Genomic DNA, 16,785 nt, shown 5'->3' with positions numbered 1-16,785 from the left:
TTGAAAGTTCCCCACTGATACATGAGGTCTGGATTACAACTTATATACAATAAGTGATTTCCAAAAACGTAAAGAAAAGAGAAGGGAAAGAAGGAAAGATGGGGGAGGGAAGGGAAAGAGTGGGGTAGAAAAGGAAACCTATATCCATAGACGTCATAATCTGGGATGTTTATTTCCAAGAGAGATGCTACTGCTGCAGTCGTGCACAATAAGCAGCACAAATTAACATTCCACTAGATTAAGATTTGCTCAGCTTTCTCTCAAGATGCACCATCCTTTTCGAGTTTCAAAATTAAACACTGAGAAATATAAAATGCGTTCCCAATATAGCTACTACAAAAATTCTTTGTGGCTCATTCCTTAACTCCACTCAGAGAAGCAGCTGAGCCAGAATATAAAAATAAAAATATTGATGTGCAAATAAAATATCACTGATCATGTCTGGTGCCACCTTTTTTGTTCTAGGTGACTGTCATTTGTCATAACATCGGTAATAGCATCAAAAGAGAGAATCTCTTTATTTCTTGGGCCAGGTCAGTGCATCCAATTGAAGGGAAAAAAAACAATACAGAAAGGGGGAAAAAAAACCCCACCTCTGAACACTTAAAAATGCCAATAACATCCATACATCTTCCCTTTCCCACCCACCACCCCCCAGTCCCGACAAAAAAATAAAAAAGCTTTTAAAGCTCTAAATATACTTTTTTTTTTTTCTTTCCATAGTGTGATTGAGCCTAGGGCCATACATTTAAGTATAGCAGGTGCAATTATAAGCAATTCCTGGCTCCGCACCCTGGACTGTCCCACGCATAGAAGGAGGTACAAAATAAATTAAACCCTTCCATTTAGGCAAGTGAGCCCAAGATGAAGGAGTATAACCCTGCTTGTGAGTATCCAGAGGCATTGAGGGTATTACTTATATCTCACTTTTTTTATTTTTTATTTTATTTTATAAAAAACATGTTAGGGAGAGCAAAATATAATAAAATTTCAAAGGACGAAAACTAAACACTGAGGGAAACTGGGGACACTTGCACAATGAGAAAAGGAATGCATGCTTGATTCAAAGTATGAGATGGGTCAGTTCACTCACATGGTTGTTCTAGGCCCACAGCCTAAGGCCTCAGCATCCTTCTAAACCACAAGGTTTTGTTTTCATTTTTTGTTTTTCTTCCAAAGACACTCTTAATCCTACCCCTGAAACCAATATGGTAGGGATAAGGTTGGAGTGATCATCACTCACTAACTACAATATCTGCTATTTTAAAAATATATTTATATATAGTTCTGGAAATTAGGAAGCAAACAAAATATAACACAGAGATGCATTTGTCACAATTAAGTCGAGTTGCAGCAACAGCAGAAATGTGGGAAAGGACAAAGAGAGAGGGCTGCTGCAAATGCAGCAAGTACGTCCTTAAATATGTCACATAGTGCAACAGTCAGGTTACCTCAGTTACTCTGCGTCACTGGATACAACATGACAGATGTCACATTGTCACTTCTGGTTAAAATAGAAAAGACAGTGTTTCTTCTCAGAAGTTGCCCAATGAATTTTAGACATATATCTATAATAGCTTCTTTAAATATGTCTAAAATTTGGCTTTATTCTTCTCAGTTTGGAATGCTCAACATACGAAATTGACATCAAGGGTATCGGTACAGCTTTCACCTTAACTCTGAGGACAGGGTAAGGTGCAATAAAGAATCCTGGTCTTTCTCATTTCAAATGACTGCATTTCATTCTAACGGGCAGAGATATAGTTCATAAACCTGTGACCTTGATAGCAAACAAAAGTTCATATTGTCAAAATGAAATATAAAGCAAAGTCAAAACTCATGGGCTAAAATCAAAAGGGCTGAAGGAGATGGTTTGTTACAAATTTATTTTTATCTTTAGCATTTGAATTTGCACCTTTGCTCCAGCACTTTTAAAGTAAATTCTTTCATCTTTGGCAGCCTCTGCCAGCTTTACATTGAATCCCCATTAAAGTTCTTTAAAAAAAAAAGAAAATCTATTAATTCCACTAAACCATGTTGTGTTTGATATTGCATATGACTCTTTTACTGCTGTTTCTTTTTCAGAATTAACAATGCCAAGTTTTGTTTTTGTTTTACAAAGTTATTGAGATGACAATGTCCATAACTGGCTGACTTTTTATGCACAAACTGTGACCTGATAATCCTGAAACACTTGATAGGGGAGAAAGGTCAGCGGCTTCTTTTTTTTCCCTTTTTTCTTATAAAGAATAAAACTGCATATTCTATCTTATATTTTAAATGGAAGGAATAAAATATACAAGCCCATACTGATACCATATTTCTATTAAGAGCAACAACAGTTCATATGTTCCTGTTTGTTACTATCACAATTCAACACATGAACGCAGAATCAGCTCCATATCACGAATACTGCTGGAAGGGATGGTTTAGGATTATCAACTCACTGCTGCCATGTCCATAACAAGCAAAAGCATCCTGGAAATAAATCCCAAAACACATATCTTTCAGTACATGATAATGCAACTGCATTAGGTTAAGTACACAATGTACACAAGTTTTATCAGCATTTTAACTCCCCAAGATGTAAGATTCCTCTTTCAAATACAAAGCAGAGAGCCAGTAAGATATATCTATAATACAGCCCTAGATTTTGTGTTTTTTGTTGTTTTCTTAAACAATTTGGTCACAATGCACCTTTGATATAAAAGCATTTTTAAACTTTATTATTAACACTCAGGACATTAGGAATTTCCAGATTTTTTCAGTAGCATTTGTAGAACCACTTTTGGTAACAAATACAGTAGTTAGGAATACGCATCCAATTCAGAATGCATAATAATGTTTATCCTGAATCCTTTCTGGCTAAAAACAGGGCTGGCGCTGTGATGGGATACAGAACGAGAATCTACAAAAAAACACTGTAATATGTTTGTTTGTTTTCCCCAGAGGCTACATCCTCTTTTTGCTGGAATACTTTATAAATACATATTAAAAAGTAAGGCAACAACTCCAAACAGTCCAAGCTGTTTGCTCAACTCTATTCCCAATTAGATTCACAATCCTGGCAATCAATTTCATGGCTGCACTGTTCAGTGTTTGTCTTTATTTCCAAATGGTCTGAAAGGATGTCTACTGACATTTTTAAAACATCTCTGGTTTGTGTGTTCAATGATGTACATAACTAATACTGGTCAGGTACTGAACCCTAGCTTGTCCCAGCGCCAGTTTTCAAAGGATTCAAGACATTGATCTGGATTCACCATAAACTCAGGCAGGAATCCAAAATTCCCTTCCCTACTATGTTTATCACCTGTTCTCTTTTACTCCTAATTTTAAAACTAAAGGAGTACCAGGACTACCTGGTTACTGGAAAGATGTTCATTCCAGTAAACAAAACTTTTAACACGGGACCTTTATAATTCATAGCCCCATTCCACATTCAACTCATGAAGATGTGCAAAAGGAAAAGATGTCAAATTACAGTCAAGTTATCCAGAGGAGGATGTTATACAAACTTATAAGGAAATGACAGTCTTTTTTTTTTTCCTTCCTTTACTATAAATACATTTAACAGCTTAGCAGAAAGACAAGCTAAATTTAAGATTGTTCACATTTGAAAATTGTTTCATACTCTCTGCTAATGATAAATAAGGAACTCCCAATAATGGAATTTTAATATAGCAATTTCATCAACAGACCTCTGAAGACTGCTTTTTTTTTTAAAAGAGGGTTAGAACAATAATTACGTTTGCCAAGTTCTGAGAAGTCCATCTACTGTCCAAACTTTGGATTGAAGTCCTTATTTTTTTTTTCCTTTACTTAGAGACAGGTATATACAGTGCTGTTGTAATAATGAAACAAATGTGAAATCTACTGTAAAGTTGCACAATACAGAAAACTGTTGCTCCATCTTCTACTACATAAATGTGTGACTCCACAGGTTAGTAATGTTGTTGTCATTATTTTCGTTAAGTTGGAATTATTCCATCACGTCTAAGACCTCTCTTTAACTCCAGATCCTCCAGTTTTTTCCACAATTCTTCACGTTCCTTTTCTTTCTTTTTCTCACTAGGGGAAAAAAAAATAGAATATAAGGTAAACAACTGAGAAAGTTTAAAAAGATTATCCAACTATAACTGCCCCTTGGACATACTTTAACCCAGTCTTTTAAATATCTCTGAAAACTCTGGTATTAAACTTGTAGGTGTTTCATCTTTTGGGTTTTCTGCTCTTTTTTTTTTCCTTGACACATATGTAGAAACAACATAGAGTAGGAAATGACAAGAATATTTTAAGATTTCATTTCACATTAATATTCCTTTACACTTAGCTTAATAAGGAAGATTAACTTCAAAATACCAAGAAAAAAAAAAAAGACCAACATTTTTAAGTATCTGTTACCCTAAATCCAATGGCATGTTTACTTTGGGTCTAGTTCAAATCTGATTTTTTTTTTTCTCTCTGAATAGTTTCTCAAATGGGTTGCTAGAGATGACACTGATATAGAGAACGTAGTAAGTCAAGAAAACATACTTCCTCTTTAATTACAGTCCATTTTTTCTACATTATATGAATGTAAAGTCTTTAGCAGAATCTTGTTTTTAAAAGTATCAAACCACAGAAACCAAATTATGAATTTTATACCTATATATAAAATTAAACATCCTTTGTTCTATAATTTCAGTTTTAATTCTCAACAGAACTTTGTTAGTATTATCAGTTATTAAATTTTTAATGTTCCAAGCCTTCGAATTTGGCTCAATATCAATTTGTGACTTACAGACTTCAGATTTCACTGTTTGGTTAAAATTTTCCCAAAAATTAGATGTTCAAAATAGGGTAAATCAATTTTATTTTGCCAAGGACATTTTTAGATTACCATACTTTTATAAAAGAAAAGATGTTAACTTTAATATCAATGAAGTAGTAAGTATGCAACCCAGGAATACATGGGTACACTATAAATTCATATTTATTAAAAATAACTCACTACACTGTCCCCAGTTTCTTCATGTTGTGATGAACCGGTAAACTGCACACCTGATAATATTTGTGAATCCATAAATTCAGATAATTCCTAAAAACAGTGGCTCTACTTCACCTGGGAAGAATTTGACTTCACTTAGCAAGACTTTTGTACTTCACTGTAGTACAGTATATTTATTCGGGGAAGGAAATCCACATAAGTGAAATGTATATATAATTCCACTGCCTTATATTTTTTAAGTCATTACCAATTTTTTTAAGTTGTACTGATTGTCTACAGCAACAGAAATTAATCTTCATCCCCCCCACCAAAATACCTCTAGAAATATCTAAAGACTTTTACATCCCCATTCCATCATTTTATAATTAGTATTTTGGCAATTTAAGCCATTCACTGCAACTAGTTTTAACTGGCTCAAATACATTTGATACAATATGAATTTTAGTAGGCATAATAGTTTTTCAAACAATTACCTACTTGGTAACTTTGACCCTGAAAAGTTTTATTTATAGGGCAATAATTCTCCAACCATTATGGATCCTAGATATCTAACTGCAAAGCAAAACTGTTTGGTAAATTATCACTTTTGGTTTCTCAGTACAATCTGGGGATTAACAGTAGGTCTGTCTAGAGATTCATTATCTATTTATTATTGGCTGCGCTGGGTCCTCGCTGCCGCGCAGGCTTTTCTCTAGCCGTGGTGAGCGGGGGCCACTCTTGGTTGTGGTGGAACAGGCTTCCCAGAGCAGTGGATTCTCCTGTTGCAGAGCACAGGCTCCAGGCACCTGGGCTTCAGCAGATTCAGTGTGTGGGTTCAGTCACTGTGATTCGGGCTCTAGAGGGCTGGCTCAGCAGTTATGGCACACGGGCGTAGTTGCTCTGCAGGATGCGGGCTCTTCCCAGACCAGGGATCAAACAGGTTTCCCTTGCACTGCAAGGCAGAATCTTAAACAATGGACTCCCAGGGAAGCCCAACATTAGGTCTAAATAAATGTTATCATAGAATACTGATTTGAAAGTAAATTCTGCTGATCCTGCTGAGTTTCAATGCATATTGATCTTTTTACTTGGAAGAGGAGGAAGATAGTAAGCAAGGGCTTTAGAGACTTTATTCAACTAAAAAACAGCTTCAATATATGTCAGGTTCTTATTGCCCTAATTTGCAGTTTAAATGAACAGCGGACATGATTAAACATTCATAATCTTGTTACTGAGGCATTTCACCAGTCTTTGATCAAGAGTTGTATAGCAATCAATGCAGTCTACCCTATGGGGCTTTTCTTCTCGGTAAACTTTTTGCTGAGTTATCATACATCTTTTATACTGACAGCTTTATCTTCAAAAACCCTAAATATTTCCGATATAGCTTCTGTCACCCCTATTCTTTCCCACTTTTCTCTCTCCCTGTAGGTGGCAGTTTGAAACTTCACTACGCTGTCATACTAGGGATAATGTCAAACTCCCTGTTACAATTTCACAGAGCACTAATGTTGACACATGTATCCGTCAGTGTTAGTTACTTATTCCACCCACCATTTTCAGATTGTAATACTTTAGAAAATGTTGATCTGAACTGCAACAGTTACTAACTTCTTGCCTTCTAGAAATAAATCTTTTCATTTCTCGTTGGGACTCTTTGTGACCCATGCACTCACTGTAGCCCACCAGGCTCCTCTGTCCATGGGGATTCTCCAGCTAGGAATAATGGAGTGGGTTGCCATTCCCTCCGCCAGGGGACTCCTCCCAACCCAAGGATCGAACCCAGGTCTCCCACACTGCAGGCAGATTCTTTACCATCTGAGCCACCAGAGAAGCTCTTGTCAGACAATACCAAATAAATCTCTTCAGTCTCTTTTTCTCTTCCTATACCCACGGAAAAACTAGTATATCCATCTACTAAGTATACTCTTGTATTGCTCATTAGACAAAATACTAGTTTTTGAATAATCCTTCTGTCATAAAGAAAGTCCACTAACTATAAATCACTTTAAAACACCAGACTGTCATAGTCAGCTTCATAGTGTTTATTTGCACTTAATTATCTTTTCCAAGAGTCTGACCTATTTAGTTTAAATGATAAATGATCATAAAAGTTTTGAAATTCAATAAAAATGAATGAAATTAATTCAAATGATTTGAATATTTTAGAAATAGGTCTTCAGTAGTCTTAATGGATTTCTACAGATTTAATTCTTATTCAACTAGGAAAATAAAAATGGGTTTTTAGTTATTATAAAAAGAAGGATATTATGTACAATGCACTCCTTACTGGTATATCACAGTATGAAAATTTGCCCTGTATTTCCTTCACTTAAATAACATTTTTTAAAGATTTTAAGTTTGAAACATGGAGGGTTATTATAAATTTAATGATTTGAAACAACTACAAATATAATAAATTAACAGTTAAGTCTGGTACAACATATCCAATAACTGATTTTTACCTCAACGTGGTATTAAAAAAAAACTCAAGTCTTTTCTCTCTATTATTAAATACTTTTCGTATTCCATAAAGTTGCTCTGGTAATTTTTTTAAAAATCACTATGATGATCCTCTGTCCCCTGCCACCAAACCTTTCCCTTCATTGCTACTTTTATCTAAAATCCAAGTAACATATTAAAAGTCAGGAAAAGCTGCAAGGGAACCACAGACAGTTTTTCTCAGGAGGTTTAGCCAGGTCCTGAGTATGAACACGGGGATCGTTGAAAGTCTATGGTTTTATAATATACACAAAGTTGACATTTTCTTCTGGATGAGAAAAGTCAACCCAGCGGTTCAGCTACTAACTAGCTCTCCAGACTTTCCTCAACCTCTCCAAGTACATCAAGTCAGGGTCTGAATATTTGTGTGCCCCCCAAATTCACATGTTGACATCCTAAACCCCAGAGGTGATGGTATTAGTAGGTGGGGCCTTTGGGGGTGATTAGGTCATGAGGGTGTGATTAGGTCATGAGGGTGGAGCCCTCATGAATGGGATTAGTGCTCTTATAAAAGAGACCCCACAGAGATCCCTTGCCCCATCCACCTTGCAAAGACACAGTGAGAAGGTACCAGATCTGAATCAGAAAGAGGGCCTTCATCCAACTATGGTGGCGCCATGCTCTTGGGTTTCTGGATTCTGGAACATTTGTGTTGTTTGGAAGCTACCCACAAGATACCTATAATGTGGTATAGCAGCCCACACAGACTAAGATACATCTTTCGGAAAGGTGAATATACTGAACGAGAAATAACAAAATTGAAGAATCACGTAAATGAAATCAAGAAAGACCCATGAAACCAGAAGCATTTACTATAACGAGTTCAACTGGTTTCTGCTCCCTTTTGACCTTAAATGTATCAAGATTTGCATAATACTCTTTATCTCCTTGTTCTCTGCACTGCCCTCTAAATCACGGGAATGTGCTGAGTTCTAGTATAGAAAGTTAAGTTCTAGGTCAAAGAGCTAAAGAAAACCCATGCCCCATCTCTCTTGCTCCTGGTAGTAGTTAGTAGTTTGTCGCTCAGTCGTGTCCGACTCTTTGCGACCCCATGGGCTGTACACCACCAGGCTCCTCCCTCCACGGGATTCTCCAGGCAAGAGTACTGGAGAGGGTTGCCATTTCCTTCTCCAGGGGATCTTCTCGACCCAGGGATTGAACCCGGGTCTCCCACATTCCAGGCAGACACTTTAACCTCTGAGCCACCAGGGAAGCTGCTGGAGTGAAGGACAAATCAGCCCCATTCTAGTTCAGAATGGGAGTGAATCCAGATGGCTATCAACCTGATGATCCCCTTATGTGGGCCTGAAATACCAGTTATGAGGCAGGCTTCTAACCTGGACACAGAAGAGAAACATTAGGGAAGGAAAGGAGGAAAGCAGCCTTTACCAAAATGACACTTTGTTACCCAGTGGCACACTAATAAAGACACAGCAAATGCATATGTGAAAATGAATATGGAAATAAATAAAATTGTGCTGCTTAGGATTTCAGGTACAAAGAGGCAAATTCAGCAAAGAGCAAAGAAAGAACTCAATAGTTTTATGCAGAGCTGACAAAAAAGCTTTAAAAAGTTACCGCTGACGATCTGACTTGTATGTGGCTGTCAGCTCATCAAACATGGTGCTGTTCATTTCCATAAACGCCTTCAACACATTGTACACTAACGCCACAATAGCCCTGGAAGCAGAGAGAGAAAGGAACGTGTTGGTCAGTCCTATGTAACGGGTTGCTGCCCGAAGAAAATGGATGTACAACCTTTACCTGAGTGAGCTGCTCACACTGCCTAGTCGCCATCCCTTTTTTAGCTGGAACAACTAGAAATTTCCTACAATTCATTTCCACATGAAGAGAGCTACATTCTTTAGACAAGAGATCTTTCTGAGGGGTTGGCAGGATTAGAAAAAGAAAATCTAATTTTGCCCTTCTAATCACTGGTACCCAGAATAGACTTGCCTATGGGCACTTGTTAATTTCAATGAATAAAAAGGCAAGTATAAAGCAACTTCACCCTAAAAACGAACACTTGTGGCAGGACCAACCTTTGAGACCTGAATTTGCATAGAATTTTATTTCTAAAGTGATAAAATACATAATTCATCAAAATCAAAGGCTGTTTCCATGGTAACAAATTTTATATATCTATAATTCATATTCAAAGATGATACCAAGCCCCCCCCTGTAAGTTGGGCAGCTTAATATGAGTTACATTTCTAGTAGTGATTTGCATCAGTCCTCTTGCTTACTCAACGCACAGGCTGAAGGTAACTGGCTAGCTGGTGATGGCTGCTATCAGCGGATGGAACACTAAACAGCTCAAGAGCCAAATGGCTGCCCATGCTTATCAAGTCTAAGAATAAGCTCTTGGCAATGTGAGGACTCTGCCATGACAAGCTGAGTATCTTCAGACTAGAATCTAAATAACACTTCCCTGTGCAAAACTATACAACATTTCTTCCATTTTGCGTGTTTTCCAACACCACTGAAAAAGGCATTCCTTGGGTTTGAAGTTTCTAAAACATTTATAAGTGGATTTACTGTATTGCTTCTGCCCTGTGTTCATTAAAAGAGAAACTTCAGCTGTCTCTTGTTGAAAAGAAAGACAGTCTCAGATATGACAGTGAGGGAGCTGTGATGGAGAAAAGGCAAATACAGTCTGCTGAGCGGTTAAGGACACATGCTAGAACCACTCTAGGTTCTCAAGAGGCTACTTACATAATGAGATTTAACTGTTTGCCAGCTCTTATATTTGTATAAGCTTTAGTCACAAATTTGACAAATGTGAAAAGTGAGAAATATGATATTTTACAGTTGTATGCAAAACTCGTAGACAAACATACTATGGAAATACTGAATTATATTTCATTTTTAATGCCACATTCAGTTTTCTTTCTATGTCATAGAGATACATGTAAAGTCATTCAAATACAGAATGCTTTAACTTTCATAAAACTAGATGATAAAAAACATTCAAAAATGTTTTTTCCCTCTACAAAACATGTATAATGACTGAGTTGGTTTGTAAAAAATGGATCTTGCTAAAATGCAAATCAATTCAGAGCACTTCCCTTCCTACAGCTCTCTAGTGTTTCCTTAGTATTTACTTGGTGAAGACTCACATGGGCACTACTCTACTTTCTGACCCAGTCCAGCAAACTTCTCAAATGACCATGTGCTTCAGCCCTCCCAAATTCACAGGCCTCAGAACACGACAGGTGCTTCTTACCTTTTGTGTCTTTTTAGGTGACGGGTAAATCCACTATCTGAATGGACTAACCCCCATCCCATCCACTTGCCCAATTCTTTTAAGATTCAGTATGAGCATCATCACGCCCATCAATATAATACAAAGCTCTCTACTTGATCCAGAGCATCCCCAGAAGATCTTAGCAATATTCAAAGACAGGTTGAGATGCCCTCAAATAAACAGATACGTGAACACAACAACACTTAAAACACTGGTTTATAAAAAATCTGTTTCCTTGTGGGTCTCCCCAACCAGTCAGTGAATTTCTAAAATGTAGACATTTTACCTTTTCACACGTGTATCTTCAGCAGCACGCACAACATCTGACACGCAGCATGCATACAAGACATTTTATCAAGCAGAAGAGACGGAAGGAGGGAGAGAGGCCAAAGGAGAGAGGGAGTGGGGAGAGAGCGGGGAGGAAGGAAGGAAGGAAGAGGAGGAGGGGAGGAGGGAGGGAGGAGGAAAGAGGGGGAGAGGGAAACTGTGAAAACCTACGGATTCCAATGTTCTTTTGAAATCCTATAAAGACTGGAAAACATGATGGGAAGGATGACGTTAGAGTTTTCTTCTATCAAACTCATGATGTATTCATTATTCCAATAATAGAGTGCCCTTTCTGCCACCTTTGAGAAAAGGAAAAAGAAACTGTTAACAGAGAGAAAAAGACAAAGATAAAACAAAATTATAACCTCTTCAAAGAAAGTATTAAGACTATTTTAGTATCATTCAAACAAGTATAAAATTAAGTATTAATCACACTTTACATTTTTGTGGGTTTAAAATCTTTCACAAAGTTCCAAACTGGTTAATCAATTTGGGAAAGAAAAAGAAGATCTGCTACCTGCTTATTTTTATTCTCCTTTTAACACATTTATTCTCCTGATTCCACATTTTCCCTACATAGCTCACAAGCATCAGACACCTTCACCCTACTTCTAAATGCCGTGCTGTTTCCCCATCACTTTAATTCCCTTCCTGGCTCACCTCTTTCATCCCACACACTTCAGATCAACCACAGGGCCCAGCATGCAGCTGGCCTTCAGTCAATAGCTGCTGTAGAAAGTGCAGCTGCCCATCCCTGAAGAGCAGGCACATTTGCTAAACACCTCCTTTGGCCAGAGACTGTGCCCAGCCTGCAGGCAGAATGTGTCATCCTTACCACCATCCAAGGAGTGGGTACCACTGTACAAATGAGGGCACTGGGGTTCAGACAGATGGGGAACCTGGCTACAGTCACACTGCTTGTCAGTGATAAACTGAGACATGAGTCTAGTGCCCAGACTCCTTCCAGAGTTCATTTCTGGTCCCCTCCTTTGACCTGGGTAAGCCAGGAGAAGGCACTCAGTTGGACTTAGGGCTGTATGTACATGCACTTGCTATCTCAGATCTCTTTTTTCTGACTGCCACATTTACCAACTGAATCTCTGAATTCAAAGGAATGCTTAAGAAAACCTAAAAAATCTAAAAAGCAATCTAAGATAACAATAATAATTCAAGTAAACCAAAGTCTCAAAAGAAAAAAAAACAAAACCCAAAAAAAACACTAAAAACTCTAAGAGCAGTTATATGGGGAAAGGGAAACAGTTGCTTCTTTCATTTATACCGATTAAGAAATTATGCTTCATTTAAATACATTTAATAAATCTGTCCCCACCCCCTGCACAAAATTCATTTGCTGAAGCCCTAACCTCTAGTGTGAGTGCATCTGGAGATAGGAGGTAATTAAGATTAAATGAGGTCATACGGGTGAGGTCCTAATCAGATAGGCTTGGTGACCTTGTATGAAGAGGAAGCGAGAGATTTGCTTCTTTCCTCAAGCATGCAGCAAGAAAAGGCCATGCAAAGACACAGTGAGAAGATGTACAAGCCAGAAAGGACCCTCCCAGCAGCAGACCATGCTGGCACTCTGATCTCAGACTTCCAGCCTACAGAACTATGAGAAGGCAATTCCTATCGTTTAAGCCACACAGACATATGTGTGCTCAAGTCATGTCCAACTCTTTGTGACGCCATGGACTGTAGCCTGCCAGGCTCCTCTGTCCACAGGATTTTCTAGGCAAAAATACTGGAGTGGGTTTCTATACCCATCTCCAGAGGGATCTTCGCAACCCAGGGATCAAACCCATGTCTCTTGCATCTCCTGCATTGACAGGTGGATTCTTTACCACTAGCGCCACCTGGGAAGCGCTATGGAAGTCCACTGTGGTCTAAATGTTTGTGTCCTCCAAAACTCCTACATTGAGATCCTAACCGCCAAACATGATGGAATTAGAGCCTTTTCAGAGAGACCTCCAAGAGCTCCCTAGCCCCTTCTACTACATGAGGATACAACAAGAAGTCTGTGACCCAAAAGAGAGCCCTCACCCAAACATGCTGCCACCCTGATCTCAGACTGCCAGCCCCTGGGACTCTGAGAAAAGTTTTCTGTTGTTTATAAGCAACCCAGTCTGCGGTATTTTGTTAAGTAGCCCTAAGACACAGACCCAGTGGACTAAGACACTCTGTCTCCCTTTGATGCTTCTGAGCGTCACTTGAGTCTAAGTCTTCCTGATACCGCTCATTTGGAAAGAGACTCTGGCTCTTTGCCCTCCACTACCCCAAACACATAATAAAAACTGAAAAATAAGGTAAACAATCCAAGTTTTTGAGCACCATGGACCATGTGTAATACGTAAAACATCTACAGAGGGTCCTGCATTTTCAAAGAAATCCAGACATGTGTCATGTCATCTGAATGTCATGGTTCATAGAACGGTTTCTTTTTTCCCTTGGCTCTGTGGTACAACTGCAAGTTTCTCATTAGATTACTGACTTGATATACTAAAGATGTCTTTAGGTCAAAAATTAGAACAGCAGCAGCCAGTGTCTCTAACTATGCAGGATAATAACAGCTCAGAGGGAAGCCTACCATCAAGTCCATCATGCTAGCGGTGGGGCTTTGCGCTGCCAACTGCAATCTGAACAATCTCTTCCAATCAAAAGGCAGTATATAAACAGTCAATTCTCTAGGTCTGTGATCTGGACCTTTGATGAGACAGCCAAATTAGAAACCCTAATGCGTTTCACCCTGGACCACCTTCTTCTCTCCAGTGTGGGTTCCACAGCACAACTTAAATGGCCCCAGTGGAGAAAAGGGTTGCCCAGGCTCACCTTCCCTGTAATCTCTCAGAGTGGCCACAAGGAGGCAGACTGGTGCCACAGGAAGGTCACAGGTTTTCACAAGAAGCTATGCCATGTGACTCCTCACTCCCTCTTAGGAACTTCAACAGATCATTTTCTGAACTTCCTTTTTCTCATCTAGAAAGTGGAGCGGGGGAGTCTCATAGGATAATCTGAAGTTTAGGAGTAATGTATGTGAAACATCTAACACAGTAAAGAAGGTCAGCATTCTTTTTTTCTCTTAAGCTTTATTCACCATTCTCTCTTACACACCATAGGAGCCCTCCCTGTCCACCTCTTATTCAGCCATTTTATATGAGACAACTTCTTGTACCACTCTGAAGGTCAGTGTTTACATCTGTAAAAATCATAATGCCCTGCCTGCAGAGTGGTCATGAGAATTCAAGCTACTAGACAAAATGCACCATCACAGTGGATGTCGTGTAGCAAGAGTTCAAGATGAAGGTGGTGATTATCAAAAGTATGATTATCGTGTGAAAAAAGAGCGAATAACAACATTAGGTAGCTAGTATCCATTACATTTCTTTCAACAGAAATAAAACTTGACCAAAATAATACATGTTGTACAAGCCACTCTGGCTCATGCCCTCTTTTTAACAAACCTGAAAATGGGGGCTAGACACACACTTGGCGATTTGTTTAAACAAAGGTTCTTGGATTTTAACAAACTGCGAAGGTTCAATCACATCCAGTATTTCTTCCAGCTCCCCAAGGAACATGACCTAGAAGTAACATGCAAAACACCAAGTGTCAGGTGCTTGATTAAAAAATCTATATGGACAATGAGGAAAACGAGAGTTTTGCATGGTTTTAATACAGTGAAAATTTATGCATAAAATTGAACATGAACAAATCAGAATTTAACTTATGTTAGATGTTTATTTCATAAGAAATTCACCGGAGGGTACTTGTTAAGAACAAATTTCCTAGAGCATTGAAGATGTGATTCTATTTACTTTGGAAAAAATACTTTATGTGCTACATCTATTACATAAAGCAGGGGGTACTTACACACTGCAGCAGGGCCCTGCCTGGGAACGGGACTGTCCCGTTGGGGCTTGCCTCCCCTCCTCCATATTTTTAAAACGGTGGGCGAGTGGCCCTCTTGCATGATGGACAAAGTCCACTGCGGCACATGCAGATATTTGCCAAACATTTACAGCCCCGTGCTATGAGCTAGGTGCTCCTCTAGGAGACACCGGTTCACAGAACATACGAAGTCAGAGACACACCAGTGAGCAGATTTAGTCACAGACAGATGCCACGTTAAACTCCTCAGCACACACTGACCCATTCTCCACGCTTGCCCGTACATACGTACACACTCACTCGCTATTGAGCACAACGAATCTCGTTGCCTCAGTACCCTGTGCTTCCAAAACCAGAGCTTTTAGATCACAAAATGGAGCCAAATCAATAGTACAGTTACTTGTTTTAAATATAATGGAAAACTGACAGAGAAATAAAAACCATTTTCCTATTTAGGTATGAAGAAATGACTGCCTAGAAAAATATTAAGTATGCAATTAAAATATGAAAAATGATCTTTTCGTATCTTAAGATGCATCTGGGTAGCAATGGCTAGTTTAATTTTACCTAACAGGTATTAAGAAATTAGAAGAGTTTCCGAAAATGTGTAAAGGAGGGCTTTGGCGAACTGAAGCTGATTTGAGAAGGAGGGTGTTTCCATCAAAAAGTGAAATATAGTCGAGCCTTACCATTTGTTAAGAAACATTCTGAATTTCTTCTAAAACACTCTCCAAATAGAAAACCAACTGTTGACCTTTGTTTCCGGGCCGTTTTCCACATGGTTTCTAACCTTTCAGAAAAGGTGGTATAGATGTGGCGCTCAGCTAGGCTCACTTCGCAAGGAGACTCGCTTCCGCCACAACCTCACACTGCACATGCCCAGTGAGGTCTTGGCAAAAGTATAGATGATTATAAATCAGAGATTTCCAGGGCCACTTGTGAACAGCTGAAACTAAAGGTCTGCGATATATTTTAAGATTGTGCATAGTAAGATCTCACCCACATGATGATTTAAAGTGGGTATCTGGGCAGGTGGCTACAGCATCCATCAACAGTGAGAGCAAAACCTCCATCCTCTGTAGGTGGTCACTAGGAAGCGGACATCAGTGAGCAGACCAGGATAAAAGCCCAGGGTGCAGGAATCGGGGGGGAGGGCTCTGGCCTAATCACCTAAACTCAGCGTACCCAGGAAGGCTACTTAACCCCTAAACATCAATTTCGTAACTAGTAAAACGAGAATATTTACAGTCCTGCCTTATTCTGAGTTACCGTGAGGATTAGCTAAGATAATGCCTCTTTACAGATGCCTATTATCTCAGTGCTCTAGTAAGCTATTAACACACTGACACTGAACACTTACCTCTTTTTGACTACATGTTTTGGGCCAAAATTTCATTAATCCCCTAATAACCTAAAATGAAAAGGAAAAAAACAAATTGCACTTCATTTTTCTTATATACTCCATGAAAAGTGGTTTTTCTGAAGTTTTTCAAAATTGCAGAAAAAATACTTACTGGTTCTGTGAGTGAAGGATCTTTCTCCAGAAATTGTACTATACAATATGCCAGCTGGAAAAACAAGCAAAGACAAGACAAAATTAGAAATTCTATAAGCTCAGGGCTCAAAGATGTATTATTAAAAAGCCCTAAAAAGCTTCCAGAGTCTGGTTTTAATAACTTCACATTCAATTCATTTAAAAAATAAAATACATATAAAGGAAAATAAGAAGCTACTTTTTCAAGCCAGAGATTGACACTAATAAGGCAGCAGGGAAATTTTTTTAAAAAGAACGGTGGGACATGAAGTAGTCAGTTAATGAAAAGCAGAGGTGAAATACCACATCCAGTATATTCTG

The 16,785-nt window shown here is 38.6% G+C and overlaps 1 protein-coding gene across 1 annotated transcript in view; it reads right to left on the bottom strand.

Annotated features, from left to right (window-relative positions):
* Nucleotides 1–1,378: 1,378 nt before the first annotated feature.
* PPP2R5E (protein phosphatase 2 regulatory subunit B'epsilon) overlaps nucleotides 1,379–16,785 on the bottom strand; it is a 154,315-nt gene continuing 138,908 nt past the window's right edge. The window contains exons 9-14 of the mRNA XM_068966008.1: nucleotides 16,445–16,498; nucleotides 16,291–16,341; nucleotides 14,504–14,623; nucleotides 11,217–11,344; nucleotides 9,050–9,151; nucleotides 1,379–4,071 (exon numbers count right to left, since the gene is read on the bottom strand). Of these exons, the coding sequence (XP_068822109.1) occupies nucleotides 3,972–4,071; nucleotides 9,050–9,151; nucleotides 11,217–11,344; nucleotides 14,504–14,623; nucleotides 16,291–16,341; nucleotides 16,445–16,498 (555 nt within the window). The 3' untranslated portion in view covers nucleotides 1,379–3,971. The remainder of the gene's footprint in view (nucleotides 4,072–9,049; nucleotides 9,152–11,216; nucleotides 11,345–14,503; nucleotides 14,624–16,290; nucleotides 16,342–16,444; nucleotides 16,499–16,785) is intronic.

Source organism: Capricornis sumatraensis, chromosome 2, assembly GCF_032405125.1.
Source record: "Capricornis sumatraensis isolate serow.1 chromosome 2, serow.2, whole genome shotgun sequence".
Classification (NCBI taxonomy): Eukaryota; Metazoa; Chordata; class Mammalia; order Artiodactyla; family Bovidae; genus Capricornis; species Capricornis sumatraensis.
Note: the sequence above shows the minus strand (reverse complement) of the source record. Positions and strands in the feature narration are given on the sequence as shown.